At 47.4% G+C, this 16,863-nt stretch overlaps 1 protein-coding gene across 3 annotated transcripts in view; it reads left to right on the top strand.

Annotated features, from left to right (window-relative positions):
- The first annotated feature begins 6,389 nt into the window (after positions 1-6,389).
- DELE1 (DAP3 binding cell death enhancer 1) overlaps positions 6,390-16,863 on the top strand; it is a 115,966-nt gene continuing 105,492 nt past the window's right edge. For all 3 annotated transcript variants that reach the window (XR_012647667.1, XM_075010038.1, XM_075010037.1), the window contains exons 1-6: positions 6,390-6,447; positions 8,289-8,415; positions 11,992-12,112; positions 12,613-12,748; positions 13,183-13,326; positions 16,169-16,227. Coding sequence is in view for 2 of the 3 variants with exons in the window: in XM_075010038.1 (XP_074866139.1) it covers positions 6,417-6,447; positions 8,289-8,415; positions 11,992-12,112; positions 12,613-12,748; positions 13,183-13,326; positions 16,169-16,227 (618 nt within the window). In the remaining variant the exon portion in view is untranslated. The remainder of the gene's footprint in view (positions 6,448-8,288; positions 8,416-11,991; positions 12,113-12,612; positions 12,749-13,182; positions 13,327-16,168; positions 16,228-16,863) is intronic.

Genomic DNA, 16,863 nt, shown 5'->3' with positions numbered 1-16,863 from the left:
ACAATATGGGGAAGGCCAATACCCACATCCCATCCACTCAAATCTAGCCCAGGACTTCCCCAGCTCAGCTTCTCTGCCCCACCTCACTCTGGGAATTTTCAGTTTGGCCACTCCACCCACCACTGGCCCTGGGAATCATCAGCTGGGCCACTCCACCTTCTGTGCTCTCTGGGGATGTCCAGCTTGATCACCCATCTAGAAATCACAGTGTCACAGGCTCCACATTCACTGATATATCCTCCTGTTCCAGACTTGAACAATAGGCCTGTACGGATTTCACTAGGTTCTGAGGTGATGGTGCCAACCAAGTGGATAAATATTCGATGTGGAGTCCACGGATGCTCTCTTTTAAGTACTAAATTATATAGGAGCATGTTGTTGAGGGAAGCACCTGTTGATACCCTTCATGCAGTTGCAGTTGGTGGCACAGTGAAGTGGTGCTTGTAGCGTGGGCATCATGCCAGTTTCTGCCTGAAACAGTGACTCTATGGGAAGTGGTAGTTTAACTGGACATTCAGTGACAACAACTGAAAAGGAAGCAAGTAAACAACATGTAGCAACAACTTCTAAGAGCCAAGAAAGCACAGGAGCACCTCATACAAAACTTCATGAGCAAGAACAAACAGCTATTAAGCTCTTTACTGACTGAGAGCTTCTTCCTGGGTCAGGCTACTATAAATCATGACCTCTTGTCTAAGATTATTTGGTGCACATTGTTCATATGGGCTGAGTTGTTTGTGTTCGTGTGTCATCTGAACTAGGGCCATGCAGAAGGTATAAGGTAACCATGTATTTAATATAAGAACTATAAGAGCTACTTGACAGATGCAAATAAAACACTCAAATCCACATGCTTCTAGGGAACATAGATATTATAAGCCTAGCTCAGACTGGGGTCCATTTAATTTATTATCCCCGGTCTCAGAGAGTAAAACACTATACATTTCAGAGGAAAGGGTAAGAAACTCCTAATCCCTAGTAGTCAAAGCAGCAATAGGCAACTGCAAAGGGTGAGTTGCACGAGTGGCCCTCCTTCACCTCAGTAGGCCACAGCAGCCTGGGGTTCCACACAGAGCCCCCTTGTCTGCCCCTCCTCCCATATCCTTCTCACACACCAAGGCACCAAAGCCCTGCACTTCCCTGGTTCTATCCCTCCCAGCATTTTCGGAGCACATGAATTGCATGATTCATACTCCATGCTTGCTGCTCCCAGAACTGAAAAGCCACCAACAGCTGATTCATGATGTTCCAGCTCTGGGTGGGAGAGGGAGGAGCAGGGACAGAGCTCAAATCAAGTGATTCACATGCTCTGAAAGTGTGGAAGGGGGAAGAGGGAGCAAGAAAGTGTGGGGCTCTTGTCCTCTGGGGCGTGAGAGGCATGTGGGAGAGGGAGGCAGCTCAGGGTGAAGTCTGCAGGCCACAGGTGGAGTTCCAGTGCACTACATGCAGCCCATAGGCTGCAGGTTCCTCCACCCCAACCCAACTGAGTTAGAGGATGTTTTCAGAAACATGATGCAAGATACTGGTTAGCATTAATTCTTCTAATGCTGGATCTCCTGGTTACCTCTAGGCATGTCCAACCCCGCTGAATGCCTGGGAAAGGTAGTTATTTCAATTTCACAGGTGTGGTGTCTTGACAGTTCCCCTGCTCAATTAATTATAAGAATCTTTTGGCTACATGCTCATGTTCCCTCTGTATATCCCATTAGCCCTGCACAGATGATTAATGTATTAAACATCAAGATAGCCCACAAAGACCACAAAATCATACAAGGTATGAAGGTACCAAAGTCAGGTTTATTGTTAAATGAGGTACACTAATAGTTATCAGCACACTCTACTGAACCTCTATGCATATGTACCCCCTAACAACGGACCCAGCTCAGTCAGTGCGAGGCAAATGCAACACTGCCTCATAGACTGAGCAAAGAGTTAACTCAAGGTACCCCAACATTTACAGACCTATGATACACACCTTATGTATTAGCATCATCATCATCATCACCAACAACCATGGGTTCAGCACCCATGGCGTCTGATGCCTGCCTCACTACTTCCTTTCTTCTTTCCCTGTTTAGTGCAGAGTGGCTTCGTTTCTGTTGACTAGCTCCACACCAGTCTACTATCATCTACCCATTCTCTGTGGGGTCTTCATCTCCTATGTGAACCATCCATTATTTCTAATACCAGCATTTTTGTTATTCATTCTGCAGATATGCCCAAATTGCTGTAACTTGCATTGTATAACCTTCTGCGGTAGGTTCTCTTTCATCTGTATCTTCCTATACAATTCCTCATTGGTGACCTTCTGCATCCATCCTATTCTCAGGATCTCTCTATAACAACAACTCCTCTCGAATGCCAATATCCTTCTCTTCAAATCTTTCATTATCACCCATGTCTCACCTCCATACAACATGCTTCTGAATACATGCATTCTCAAGATGCTTATTTTCTTCTTAAGCTTTTGCTTTTTCAAATCTTACCCATCACCTTCAAATTCGCTCTTGCTTTTGCTATTCTAGCTACTATTTCCTTCTTACAATCTAGATCATACATCATGTTGCTCCCCAGATATATGAACTTCTCTACATTTTCTAGTTCAATGCTGTCTACACTGATCTTCCTTCCTATTTCCTTATCTCCAAATACCATTGTCATCGTTTTACTGATGTTCATAATCAGCCCAGACCACTTCCCTTCCTTGTTTAGCACCTGCACCATTCTCGCTAGCTTCTCTTCATCTTTCTCAATGATAAGTATATTGTTCATGAACCTCAAGTTGTTAATTCTCATCCTGTGCACCAATATCCCTTCAACCTCCTCCTTGATCTTTCCATCATTCTCTCCAGGTGCATGATGAAGATACTTGGTGATATCAGATCTCGTCTCATACCTCTACCCATTCTAAATCAACTTCCCAACTCTCTCCACTGCCTCCACATCGTCATTGATATCCTTCAACAACCATATAAACTTACTTGTTAATGACGTTTATTACCTCTCTTTATACTTTCCTCTTGACATTTCAGACAAAATGTGTCTATTCACCACCTGCTATTGTGCTTTCACTCCTGATGTTTCAGAAGAAATATCACTATTCACTTTTCAACTATTTTATCATGTGCTAGGCTCAGTTGTCCTTGTTCTGCCCTGGTGGAATTTATTTACACGTTCCATATGTTTTAGCAGTACTAGTGCTGAGCTCATGTCCCAGACACTGATTTGTATGCACATCTGCTTTTGACAGGGTCTGCCTGTTAGTTCTTTGTTTCATGCCTCTGGTCTTACACCAGGCCTGTGCTATAGGTTCGTTCTTTCTCCTACAGGGAACAGGGAACTGTGTAGTTTAAACCAGAATGGATGAGTAAGGTAAGCACCGCCACACAAGGCAAAGCCCCTCTCCACTGCCTACTGCTGAAGACAGTGGCCCTGTAGGAACCTGCGAGGCCACTGGGGCTGAACTGGCCTGATTCAAGGGCTCCCACCTTCGCAGGGCACATCTCCAGCCTCGCAGTGCTACTTTGCACCCTTACTGTTTTGGGCAGAACCCACACCACATGCCCTGATGGTAATGAGCTTTCATGAACAAGATCCACTTCATCAGATTTCAAGCAAACTTGATAATAGAGGACATATACACAGCAGGAACTGGGGAAAGGAAGAATGGGGGAAAGAGTCACCTATCATTAATAGAACCAGAAGAAGGAATAAATTAAGTAGGATGTGTGCCATTCCTGTGAATATCATAGGTGGGGAAACACATTGAGAGGGCCAGAGGAATACCCAGAAGCCAGCTACTTCTAGATAGGCCCAACAGAACACCACTTGTCATCACCTATAGCCCTCAAATTCAACCCCTCCAGTGCATTATTGCCAATCGATAACCTACACTAGAACATGGCTCCTCACTCTCACATGCCCTGAGTGAGTCTTGTTCTCTCCTACAGACAGACAAGTAACCTCAAAAAAATATTCACTAACAGCCACACACCATACCACAGAAACACTAAGCCTGGAACTGTTCCTTGCAACAAACCACATACCAGCTCTGTCCACATATCTATACTAATGACACCATCACTGGACCTAACCATATCAGCCACATCAAAGATTCATACACATGCACAATCACTGATGTGATATAAGTGTAACCTTCTGCCAAAAGGAGTCGGCAGCAACCAAGGCCGGGTTCAACATCTAGGGGTTCTTTTTAATCCATCTCACACAGAACTGGCTCAAGCCCCCACCCAGTAGCCTGGGAAATTCGCACACCCCTGGGTGCCTTGGAGGGGCAATACTTCCCCACTAGCAAGCACAGAGTCTGAGTGTACAAAAGAAACTTTTAATGAAAGAGGCAAAAAAGTCAATCAGCATAAGCTTGGGAAAATACCACACCCAGAGTTCATAACCAATCTTCAAGTAACTGTCCCAGCTCAAATGGATTTAGTGTCTTTGGGCCTCTCAGGCTCACCAGTCCAATACCGTAAATGGCCAATCCACACACCCAAACTTTCTCCATACCCCCACTTCAAATGCCCCACTTACAACTCAGGCCAGCCTGTGCAGGCCCTGACATATCACACTGATGCATTTCCTCATTGGACCTGAGACAATGTCCCCTTTACATTGGTCCGGTGTTTCGCTTGCTCCCCTTGCCTGCTGTTCGTCTGCCATTCCACCCACGAGCCACTGCTGTCTGCTGGGGGTTTGGCCTGAGGCAAAACCCTGTGATTTCAGCTCTTAGGGTGTGTCTACATGGGCACAAATCTTCAAAATGGCCATTAGCATGGCCATTTTGAAGATTACTAATGAAGCACTGAATTGAATATTAGGTATCAGAGGGGTAGCTGTGTTAGTCTGGATCTGCAAAAGCAACAAGGGGTCCTGCATCTGACAAAGTGGGTTTTTACCCATGGAAGTTTATGCTCATACGTTTGTTAGTCTATAAGGTGCCACAGGACCCCTCCTTAGCATTAGAACACTTCCAGCCACAGCACTTCGAAAGTACCGCTTTCAAAGCACTGCAGCCAGAAGCATCCTAATGCTAATAAGTCACTGAATATTCAATTCAGCACCTCATTAGTAATCTTCAAAATATGGCCATTTCAAAGATTTGTGTGCAGGTAGACACACCCTTTGTGGCCTTCACCGCTACCCTGTAATTTCAGCTATCAGCATCTACCAAAGCAGAGTCTCATAAAAGATACAAACACTAGTATCCATGTCTTATACATTTATGATGACTGCCCTGCTCCCACAATGATTTGGAGCATTGGTGAGATTTCACAATTGCTATACTGAGTGTTAGCATACATTGTGATTTTACAACAATATTAACAGAGAGGAAGCCATGCTAGTCTATCAAAACAAAAAGCAGTCAAGCAGCACTTTAAAGACTAGCAAAATAGTTTATTGGGTGAGCTTTCGTCGGACAGACCCACTTCTTCAGACCTGCTTGACTGCTTTTGTTTTTACAACAATATGTTTACAATAGAAAAAAACCTCATTGCTTCCTCACTACACATCAGGCTTTGTTTGCAGGTATCACATATGCATACCTTTGCATTCTCATGCAAATGATCTCTGAGAGACACACTCCTCCCAGCCTTCAGCAACATTGAGTTCCTGCTGGCACATTCCTTACATAAGGCATCATAAGCCAGCAATGTCCCTCTACCTTCCACAAGCTAGACAGCCTCTACCCCTAATGATGAATGGACACAAATCAGACATCAGGAATTTGAATACACATAAACATGTAAGTGAACACTTTAATCTCACAGGACACTCTATAATAGACCTGAGGGTGTTTTATTATAAAGCAATTTTAACACCAGATTGCAAAGGGAGACAGCTGAAGTGGAACTCATTTGCAAGTTTGATATCTCTGACCAGGCACTCGTAAAGATCTCAATTATTTTACACATTACAAGGACAATTTCTCCACCTTTGAGATTGGCAGACATGGCGCACATCCCATTTAATTCCCTCCTTGTACAGGTGCTATTAATGAGAGGTGACTCCCCCTCCCCGAGCTCTTTTTTCTCCCTCCCACTATGTAGATGCGCCCTGTGTTGACATTTCTATCGTTCTGCTCCTGATCCGAAGACGCTGGACGAGCATCACCTACCGACTAGCACTGCTGGTCTTTAAGGGGCTTCAGGGTTGCTTGTTCCGAGACACACGCTCCGTCTAGTCTACGCGACTTCCGTTAATAGCTTTGGGGGCGTTCTAGCCCGCAGGCAACCTCTCTATGATGTGTCCGCTCTCGCCTTCACGGCGTCACTCTGTGGTTCTTTTTGACCCCTCTAGTCCTCACGTTCCTTCTCCATGGTTTCTGCCGGGCCGCTCTACCCCCCGACGTCTCCTCTCTGTAGCCTGTCACGCGCTGCTGCTTGGGAGCGGGGAGCGAGATGTGGCGGCTGCCGGGGCTGCTGAGCCGAGGTCAGGGTTGTGGGCTGAGCTCCCTGGGACGCGCCGCGACGCGACGCGCCGCGTGAAGCTGCCGCTGGCGTGGGGGCCTCCGCGCTGTCTTGGGCTAAAGGGACGGGGCGGCAGGACCCGGGGAAGGCTGACCTGGGGCGGGATGGGCCCGGGACACCACCCCTGCTCCCCAGAGTCGCGTTTTCCTCTGGCAAGCCGGCGTTGGCTGCCTCAGGTCGGTCCTGAACCCGCGCCGGGCCGTCCAGCTGTGTAGTCCGGTCTCAGCAATTAGCCTCCGGGGCCTGATCTCCCACCCCGGCCGGTGGCGGCTCAGCGGAGCAGTGCCCCACCTGGCCCGGTCACACCTGCGACGTAGGGAAGGATAGGCTGGTATGAAAGTGAGCGCTGACTCCAGCAATCCGCATCCTCAATGTGGCGTCAAAAGGCGGCATGTCAGCGGCGGAAAAGGGACAGGGAGGCAAGACAGTCCCCCCACCGCCCCGCCCCGCCCCTGTGCCAAACTGTAGCACACAGCCCAGGTGATGGACCGGTGTGATGGCTCGTGTCTACGTGGCCTAGAGAGTAGAATGCTGCTTGGCACTCAGGGACCTGGGCTCTAATTACTGCTCTGCCACAGGTCCGTTGTGTGACCTGGGGTTAGTCCTTCCTCTGCCTCGTTCCTCAGCAGTTTTGTGTGCTGATGACAGGCCTTGAATAAAGAGCTAGGGATATTTTTATAGAATATAAAGAACATTGACAACGTGATTTCAGGCATAGTGGTGTATACCCAGCTCTGTGCTCCTCCTGCCCATTTGTAATTGGGGAGTTTACTTCCCCAAAATCCAGATACAAACAGACTAGAATCGTGGATCTAAGGTGACACTTGCCACTGCCCTAACAAGTCTCTTAGGGAGAACCTAGTGCATTACCCCTCTCAGACTCTGCCAACCAGCAGCAGGTGCTCATGGTATCAGTAGAGGCTCTGTGAAACCCCATGAATGGGAGTGCTGGCACACAGGCAGTGGTTTGGGGAAGGGGATGAGTTGCTCTTGTATTTCTAGTGCCTATTGCCAACCTTATGGGAAGTTGGATGCAGAAGCCCCTCCCTCAGTATGTCAGTGTAGTTAACATAATTCACTGGCCTCTTACCTTGATGTTCAGTGCACTTGTTTCTCTTTCACTTAAGACATAGACTAAAACCAGGCTGCCTTTAAATTCATATATTGGCCTAGTTTGTATATTTGCTGAAGGGAATCAGAAGGGAAGTGAGGTAGTCTTGTCTTTTTTTAGCTGTTGCTTTTTGGAGTTGTGCTCATGGTGACTGCCTGGCAGTGCTGTAGTAAATTCAGATACACGTTAAATGCCAGTTTTCATTTCAGTTAACCCTGCAGTTCAAAATAGCCCATTTTTAGGGAGCTTTAAGGCCCCTTACGGCGAAGCATAACAGAAATGCTGTTGCCTATACTTGAGCCAGTTTTGGTTGCAATTCTTCATCCTCCTTTGGATGGAGGCTGAGGCTGGGGCATTTTCCCCAAAGGAGAGGTACACACCAAGTATGGATTAGAACAGAAATGTTCCAGCAGCTTCCATTTCAGGCCACTTGCTTCCCAAGAACTAGAGATGGGGCTTAAGTTTCCTTGTACCAGCACCATCTCACTCCTAAAAGGAGCGGCAGATAGGGTCTTTGGCTCCCTGTGGACCAGAATGTTGATCAGTGAGATACCACAGACACCCTGCTGTACCTGGACCCCATGTATACGAGGGGCTAGAATGTGACCTCATGCTGGGTCGTGGCAGGGCTGCTCTGTGGGGAGACAGAATCCCAATATTTGGGTCCCCATTCCTTCTCATATCACATGCAGCTCTTCATCGCCTCCATGTGCTAAATGCTTCAAGCTCTGTCCATGGCATCCCAACTCTTCCTGGCAATGAGGAGCTCCGGAACGCTACATCAGCACTCAGTGCAGGACAGACTCCATCTGAACAGAGGTGAGGAGGTGCAGCTGTCAATGTGGGGAGCGGGGAGGATGTTTGGGCAGCCCCTACAGTGCGCTACTCAGCTAAATGCACAAGGAGAGTCAGGAAATCAGGGGAGAGCCCCGCCTCACCCACATGTCTTGTTCATTGTTTGGGGAGAGGCAACTGAAAATCTCCAGTATTCTTAGATCTGTTAAAAATTAAAATCAGCTGTCCACAAATGTCTTAAGTCAACTCTTTAGCACTGTTAGTTAGAAGTTATCTGGGCCTGCTGATTTAAAAATATCTGTTCTTAGTAGATGTCATTTGATACCCTCTTTTAGTTACTAATGTACTGGAAAGTAAATCCTCATCCTAATGTGTTAGTGACAGAGAGGTAGCCTTGTTAGTCTGTATTCTGACAAAACAAACAAGCAGTCATGTAGCACCTTAAAGACTAACAAAATAATTAATTAGGTGATGAGCTTTTGTGGGGCAGACCCACTTCTTCAGATCTGGAGATATGCAGTACAGCACGGACAATTTTATAACACCGAGATCCAAAAAAAAAATTGAAATAAAAACTGACAATTCAGATACATAGGACTGAAGGGCGGGGTGTGAAGGGTGGGGAGCAGGGGAGCAAAATAATAAGATTTGCTAAGATCCCTACAAATATGAAAGAGCGGGAAGCAGTCTTTGTAATGTGTGAGGTAATTACTATATCTATTGAGGCCAAGCCTCAGTGTATTGAATCTGAATATAAACTACAGTTCACACATTTCCCTTTGTAATCTGCTGTTAAAGTCTCTTTGTTATAAGATGTGTATTCTCAGATCTTTAATAATATGGCCCACTCCAGTTAAGTGATTACTGACAGGTTTATGTGTATTCAGATTCCTAATGTCTGCTTTGTGTCCATTCATTCTTTGGCAAAGTGATTGTCCAGTTTGTCCAATATATAATGTGGTCAGGTCCACTGATGGTATCTCCAGAATAAATTTGTGGACAAAGCTGACAACAGGATTTGTTGCAAGGAAAAGTTCCAGGATTAGTATTACTGTGGTATAGCCTGTAGTTGCTAATGAGAATTTTGCTGAGGTTAAGTGGTTGTAGGAAAGAACAGACCTCTTACCCAGAGCCTCTTGGAGTATAGCATCATGTTCCAGTATCGGTGGTAAGATGCTGATGATAGCTGCTGGGATTTGAGCTGGGGGCTATAGGTACTGAGAAGAGGTGTTCTGTTATTGACCTTGTTTAGCCTATCTTGAAGTAGTTGGTTTCTGGATATTCGTCTGGCCCTGCTAATCTCTCTCTCTCTCTCTCTCTCTCTCTCTCTCTCTCTCTCTCTCTCTCTCTCAATGTGTGTGTGTGTGTGTGTGTGTGTGTGTTAGAGATTTAAAAGTTTTTGGGCTTTGTCAGTAGGATCGGAGCAGACACAATTGTATTTAAGGGCTCTTAACGTGTGGTGTGTGCTGGATGGAATCTGGAGGCATGTAAATAAGTGTACCAGTGAGTGTGTTTCCAGTGGAGGGTGGTATTGATCTGGCCATCAGTGATTTGTACTGTGGTGTCCAGGAAATAGATCTCTCACGTGGAATGGTCAAGGCTGAGATTGATGGTGGGATGCGGGCTGTTCAAATCTCTGTGGAATTCATGCAGCGTCTCTTTACCATGAGTCCAAATGATAAAGATGTCTTTGATGTACCACAAGTAAAGGAGTGGTAATAGGGGAAGAGAGCTGGGGAAACGTTATTGTATGTCAGCCATAAAAATGTTAGCATACTGTGGGGCCATGCTGGTGTCCATAGTAGTGATGCTAATCTGGAGGTCTAAGTTGTCCCCAAATTGGAAATAATTGTTGGTGAGAACAAAGTTACATAGGTCAGCCACCAGATTTGCCATGGCAAGATCAGGGATAGTGTTCCTGTGTATCTGATTTGTCAGTTTTTATTTCATTTTCTTTCTCTCTTTTTTAATCTCTGGGTTATAAAACTGTCAGAGCTGTGCTGAATATCTCCAAATCTGAAGATGTGGATCTGCCCCGCAAAAGCTGATCACCTAATAAATTATTTTGTTAGTCTTTAAGGTGCTATATGCCTGCTTGTTTGTTTTTATCCTAATGTGTTGTGTGTCATCCTGCTTCTTTTCAAACATAGAACAGAACCATTTATTTAACGCTTCTTCCTTGTCTGCATTGAATCATAAAATTCTAGAACTATAAGAAATCTTGAGAGATCATCAAATCCAATCCCCTGCACTCATGACAGGACCAAGCACCATCTAGACCATCCCTGACACGTTAGTTTAATCTGATCTTAAAAAAATCTTTAATGATTGAGATTCCATAACATCTTCAGGCAGTTTATTCCATTACTTAACCATTTTGACTGGAAGTTGTTCTTATTGTGCCATTCAAGCCTCCCTTGCTGCAATTTAAACCCATTGTTTCTTGTCCAACCCTCGGAGATTAAAGAGAATAATTTTCTCCCTCTTTATAACAACCTTTTAGGTCAGAGATGGCCAATCCGTGTGCCACATGTGGCTCTTTGAGCAATTAAATGCTGCTCCTTCTTGGAGTCATGTCCAAGGAGTGCCGTCCGCTGCTCTGCGTATGCGCCCCAGCGCTTGGTGGGAGAAGCACATAGCAGCAGCGGTGGTGGCATCAAGTTTGAGCAGGGGATTCAGGGTGCCTGGGTCTGGAGGAAGGGAAGGGCATTGAGTTAGAGCAGGAGTGGGGGTTGGGGGTGCCTGGCTCTGAGGGAAGAGGTTAGGCTATAATGGGGGACTGGTTCTGGAAGAGGGGATGGGGAGTGAGTTAGAGCAGGGTGTTTTCAGGATGGTGTTTTCAGAAGGGTCACCAATGGATTGTAGTTTCCTGAGGAAGTCGGTGGTATCTCGAAGAAAGCTGGGTGTGCTGGTAGCATCGGGTCTAAGTAGAGAGTCCACATATCGAGACAATCCTGTGGTGAGGGTGCCAATGCCTGAGATGATGGGGCATCCAGGATTTCCAGGTTTATGGATCTTGGGTGGCAGGTTTGGTTTGGGCTCGAGGGGTGTGTCTGTGTAAATCTGTTCCTGTGTTTCTACAGGAACAGTCTTGAGCAGATTCTGTAGTTTCTTTGTGTATTCCTCAGTTGGATCCTTGGACAGAGGCCTGTAGAATGTGGTATTGGAGAGTTGCCTGGCAGCCTCCTTTTGGTAGTCTATACTATTCATGATAACAGCAGCGCCTCCCTTGTTGGCCTCTTGGATGACAATGTCAGAGTTGTTTCTGAGGCTGTTGATGGCGTTGCGTTCTGCACGGCTGAGGTTATAGGGTAAGCAATGCCGGTTTTCCACAATTTCTGCCTGTGCACGCCGGCAGAAGCATTCGATGTATAGGTCCCGTTTGTCATTTCGACCACTGGGGGAGTCCATGAGGAATTCCTTTTCTTGTACCGTAGGTGGGGAGGGTACCTGTGGGTCAGTGCGCTGTTCAGTGTCATGTTGGAAGTATTCCTTGAGTCATAGATGGTTGACTAAACTGTGATGTGGGTTGGGCCACTGTAAGCTAGAAAGCTCATGTTCTCAGGAAAAGATGTTTCACCTTACTGTTTTTTTTCCCAGTTACTTTCTCGCACCTAGCTGTCAGAGCAGACGGGGTCAAGATGGCTGGGAACAAGGGAACGCACAACAGCCATTCTGGAACCTGCACCCTCATTACACAGTCGTAGATGCCTTCACCTGGGTGAGGAACAGTCTTCTTTGGTGGTGGGGGAGAGGCATGTAGCCAATGCATGCCACCTGCTACAAAGGGGCTGTGACCAAGGCACCTTGTGAGTAGGAATTTGGCAGAGCTGCAGCTTACAGGTTGGAGGGAACTGTGATCAAGAAGTCTCCTGTGAGGGATTTGGCGAGTTGGAGGGGAAGAGCTGTGGCTAGGTGAGATGCTGGGGATCTGTGACTCAGATGCCCTTCAGAGGTGTGTGGGGTGGATATCCTTCTGGAGTGGGTGGAGAGTGGAGTCTGGGATGCCTTGTGGGTCTTGGATGAGGAGATGGGGATGGATGGCGATGCTGTCTGACACTGGGGGTGGGGGAGTTGCATCTGGGATGCTGTGTAGGTGGGGGGCTGTGGGCAGGAGCTCTGCTTTATTGGGGTGCCCAGTGGAAAAAGAGAGTTGTATGCTGCTGGGAGGGGAGAGGCAGCAGTGGTGGTTCTCTCTGACTCACCTTTTCCTTCCTTAAGGGTGCACTAGCTGTGTTTGTTCTGCAATTGGCCAGGCAGATCCCATGGCTAAGCTCTGTACCAAAGGCAGGAAGAGAGGACAGGCATCCCTGTGTGGGCGGGCTCCTCCGTTCTTTGCTGCCCCATCATGATTCAGGTCAGTTCTGCTCCTGCAGGAGAGTGGGGGCCTAAAGTGACTGTTGCTTGAGGGTTTCTGTTGTGAGTACAGGAAGGGCTGTGCTGCCCCTGTGCAGTAGGCACCTGTCAGTCTGAAATTGGGAGCCATTGGGACGTGGAACCATGTGAGCCCTGGGTTCATGTATCATCCTTTCACATTGACTTGGGCACATTTTGGGCTAAGACACACACAGTATGTTCTTTGTGTTCCCTGCCCTGGGCTCTGTGCAGTTCTCTTTTTGTCCTGCTCTTTGACCCCACGTTTAGAGATGGGAGAGCTCTGAGCAGAAGCTCAAGGGGGCCCAGATGCAGCTAAACAAGGTGGGGGTGACTCAAGACATGTCTCTCAGGTAAGAGACATGCATGACTTCCTGCATGACTTCCATGTGGCAGGGCTTGTTTTTTGTGTTTCAGTGTCAGCTACAGGCTCATCCAGAGGCCACAGTATCCAGAAGGTGCCCTGCTTCCTGCCAGGAGAGATTCCAGACCCAGCACCAGATAATTCATCCTCTGGTATTCCTTCAGGGCAAGGAGAGCACCAGCTGTGCCAAGAAACAGGTAGCAGCTTGGGCTGGGCTGGGTACCCAAGGCAGAGGGCCTTTTTTTGGGTGGGGGGAACTCTCCTAGAGGTATCAGGGAAGATATCTAGGGTGTGGGGAGTCTCCTGGAGGTAGGGAAGGAGGCTATGGTGTGACTGAGGGTGGGCTTGATTGTCTTTGGTGCCAAAGACACTACATCTGGTTCTGATGTCTTTGCTACAGTAGGGGCATGGACTAGGAAAGGGTCCAGGACAGAGCCTTGGGCAATTAGAGGGCTTGCAAACCTGCCTCAGGCAGAATTGGTGAGAGCCCCATCCCTTTAGCATATCCCAGGTTAGGAGGTAACTGTGAACATAGGCAGCTAGTTGTGCACCATGAGATTTCAGAGTGGAGGACTCCTATGCAGCAGTCAAAAGTAGTGGGATCCGCTGGCTGGAAGTGGAAAGCGGAAAAATCTATACGGGAAATAAAGTGCATGTTTTCAACAGTGAGGGAAATTGATCATTTGGAACATTTGCTCTTAGGCTGTGATGAATTTTGTATTCTCTGGGCCCCCTGTGAGGGCACTGGATCTTACCTGGCTTAATAGTGCCACTGTGATTCCTAGTAACCCTGTACATTATGAAATCATCATTGCAACCTCCACACACTGCCTTCTCCCCATCTTCAAAAGCACCTGCTCTGCAGTGGGGGAGGGGTGCATGGATGCCAGAGGAAGTGGAAGGCATCTTACAAGATGTGGAAGCCTGGGAAGGAGGATTCCAGCAGCAGAATTCCCTCATCCTCACATATAACCCCGCCTTCTGTGAGGGTCATGGCAAACAGCTGAAAGGAAACAGCTGGGTTTTCCCAACAAGGCTGGGCAATAGTGGGTAGAGTGAGGAAGGACTGCAGGCCCCTGTCAGTTCAGAGGGCTGTCGGTGAGAGAGGAAGTGCTCCAGGCCTGTATCAGTTCGCTTGGGGTAGGCTGGGCCTGTGAAAGATCTGCAGCCCCTGATGGTGTGCTATAGGGACTGTAAATGCAATGTGTTTTGGAGGCTTCCCTGCCAATGACCCATCATTGGGCCTTGCTGTTGTAGCCATGTCAGTCCTAGAATATTAGTGAAACAAGGTGGGTGAGGGGAATATGTTTTATTGGACCCACTTCTGATGGTGAGAGGAACAAATTTTTGAGCTGTAGTTCTCCAGTCCTGGAAAAGGAACTCCTAATGTCACAACAAAATAGAAGGTCAATAGATTGTTTGGCTTAAGTCAGGAACGCACATTGTGTGAAACAGTTCAAGGTGAAGTGGCCTGTTAACACCCCTGCAGTCAAAGACAAAACAAGGGTGTTCATGGGTTATAGATTGTTGTAAGGCAGATCCAGATAACCCGTTGTGGCTGTTTCTCCCTGTGGAGAGCTAAGAAAAGGAGGATTCATACAATTACAGATTCCAAGGCTGGGAGGGACCACTGTGATCATCTAGCCTGATCCCCTATAAACACAGGCCAGAGACATCCCCAAAATGTTTCCAGTTGGAAGTAGAGTGTATGCTCCAGCTCCTGATGTCAAGGAATGTGAGGCTATCAGTGACTGCCATTGAGCAGCGGGACGTGGAAGAGGAATGCTTTTGACATAATACAGGAACGTGCTCAGCTGAGGCTGGCTAGTGACTACCTGTGCAGTATACAATAAATTCTTGCTTATACAATATTTGAGTAACCAACATAGTCAGATAACTAGCATAACTCACAGCTGAGTAGCTCTGGTCAGGGGACACTGAGCCAGAGTGTGGAGAGAGCAGAGGAGCCTTCCATCTGTACTCACATGCAGCACAGGGAGATTCAGGGCAGTGCTGAGCAGGCTGGCCCCCATGAGGGACATGTTGTTGCTCTCGCACTCTGTACACAAACCCCAGCCCTGACACCACTTGCCTCTGCTCAGCTGAAACCGGTCAGGAGCGTGGAAAGAGAGGAGGAGACTGCCGGCTGCATTCACATGCAGCAAGGAGGGACGCAGCCAGCCCTGACCATGCTGGCCTCCCCGCTCCCCCTGAGGGGCAGAGCATTGTTCTCGCACTTTGTACACGTGAGCCAGCCCTGACGCTGCTTCTCTGCACACCCGCCCAGTGTCCGCTAAGCAGAGGAGAAGTGGCATCAGGGCTGGAGTTTGTACATAGCGTGAGAGAGCAATGCCCCACCCTTTGGGGGGGGTCAGCCCATTCAGCGCTGCCTTGTGTCCCTCTGTGCTGAATGTGAGTACAACTGGTAGGCTCCTCTGCTGTCCCACCCAGAATGATCTGCTCTCTGTTATCCAGAGTATATGATTATCCAGCAACCTCCCAGCCCTATGGATGCCAGATATCAAAGAGTTTACTGTATATTCTCACTCCTGCCTCTGCTACTATCCAAACACTACATTGAACACAATGGAATTCATTACTTCCTCGCCCTTGTCACTCTAATATTTGAGCACTTTGTAGTCCAGTTTATGTTCACAATGCCTGTGAGCCAGATGGGTTGTTATCTCTGCTTTACACATGAGGCATAGGAAAATTAAAGTCTGAAGTGTTCATTAATTCTGGATTCCTAAGTACTCAGCATTATACGCTCAAAACAGAGGTCCTGTTGAGTTCCATTAGAGATTTGAGCACTTAGAGCTTCAGGACACAGGCTGGGCACCCTGGAAATGAGGAACACACAACGGGTGCAAAAGTTTGGTAGCTATGATTTAATTGTTGTCCCATAGGAACTCTGTTGCAGAACAGGGATAGGATCAAGGTTTCCAGACTGTGTGAAGTGGAACAAGATAGGCAGAGGGGCTGCAGGATTGTTGGTCTGTCTCAGACCCAGCCCTTAACGCTGATCTCTCTTTGCCGCAGAGCAAATGTTTCCTGAGAATTTCAGCATCAACCTGGGGCTGCCACCCTGCAATGCACAGGTACAAGCTTTGCTATTCTGTGGGTTTTTAGCTGTAGAAGGAGCTTGTCCTAAAGCAGTATTCAGTGTTCTTTCCAATACAGCTTGATTGTGACCTGGGAGAATCATTGTCACAGAACAGGAGTCAGAGCAGTGGCATGTCTTTAAAAAAGGAAAGGAGAACAATCCAGGGAACTATAGACCGTCAGCCTAACTTCAATCCCTGGGAAAATAATGGAGGGAATCCTCAAGGAATCCATTTTGGAGCACTTGGAAGAGGGGAAAGTGATCAAAAGTAGCCAACATGGATTCACCAGGGGCAAGTCCTGCCTGACCAATCTGATTAGCTTATATGATGAGGTAACAATTTCTGTGGACATGGGGAAGTCAGTGGATGTGATATACCTTAAGTTCAGCAAGGCTTTTGATACCATCTCCCACAACACTCTTGTCCATAAGTTAAGGAAATATGGGTTGGATCCTTTCTATAAGATGGATAAAAAGCTGGCTTGATGGTCGGGCCCAACTTAGTGGGGGTTGATCCTGCTTGAAGCAGGGGGCTGGACTAGATGAACTCCTGAGGTCCCTTCCAGCCCTATGATTCTGTGCTGTCTGCCCTGTTGCCACAGAGCAGGACTGCAGATTGTGTGTAGTGGCA

The sequence above is a fragment of the Carettochelys insculpta genome, chromosome 15 (assembly GCF_033958435.1).
Source record: "Carettochelys insculpta isolate YL-2023 chromosome 15, ASM3395843v1, whole genome shotgun sequence".
In the NCBI taxonomy this organism is placed as follows: Eukaryota; Metazoa; Chordata; order Testudines; family Carettochelyidae; genus Carettochelys; species Carettochelys insculpta.
The sequence above is the reverse complement of the archived record's forward strand: the minus strand, read 5'-3'. Positions and strand labels throughout refer to the sequence as shown.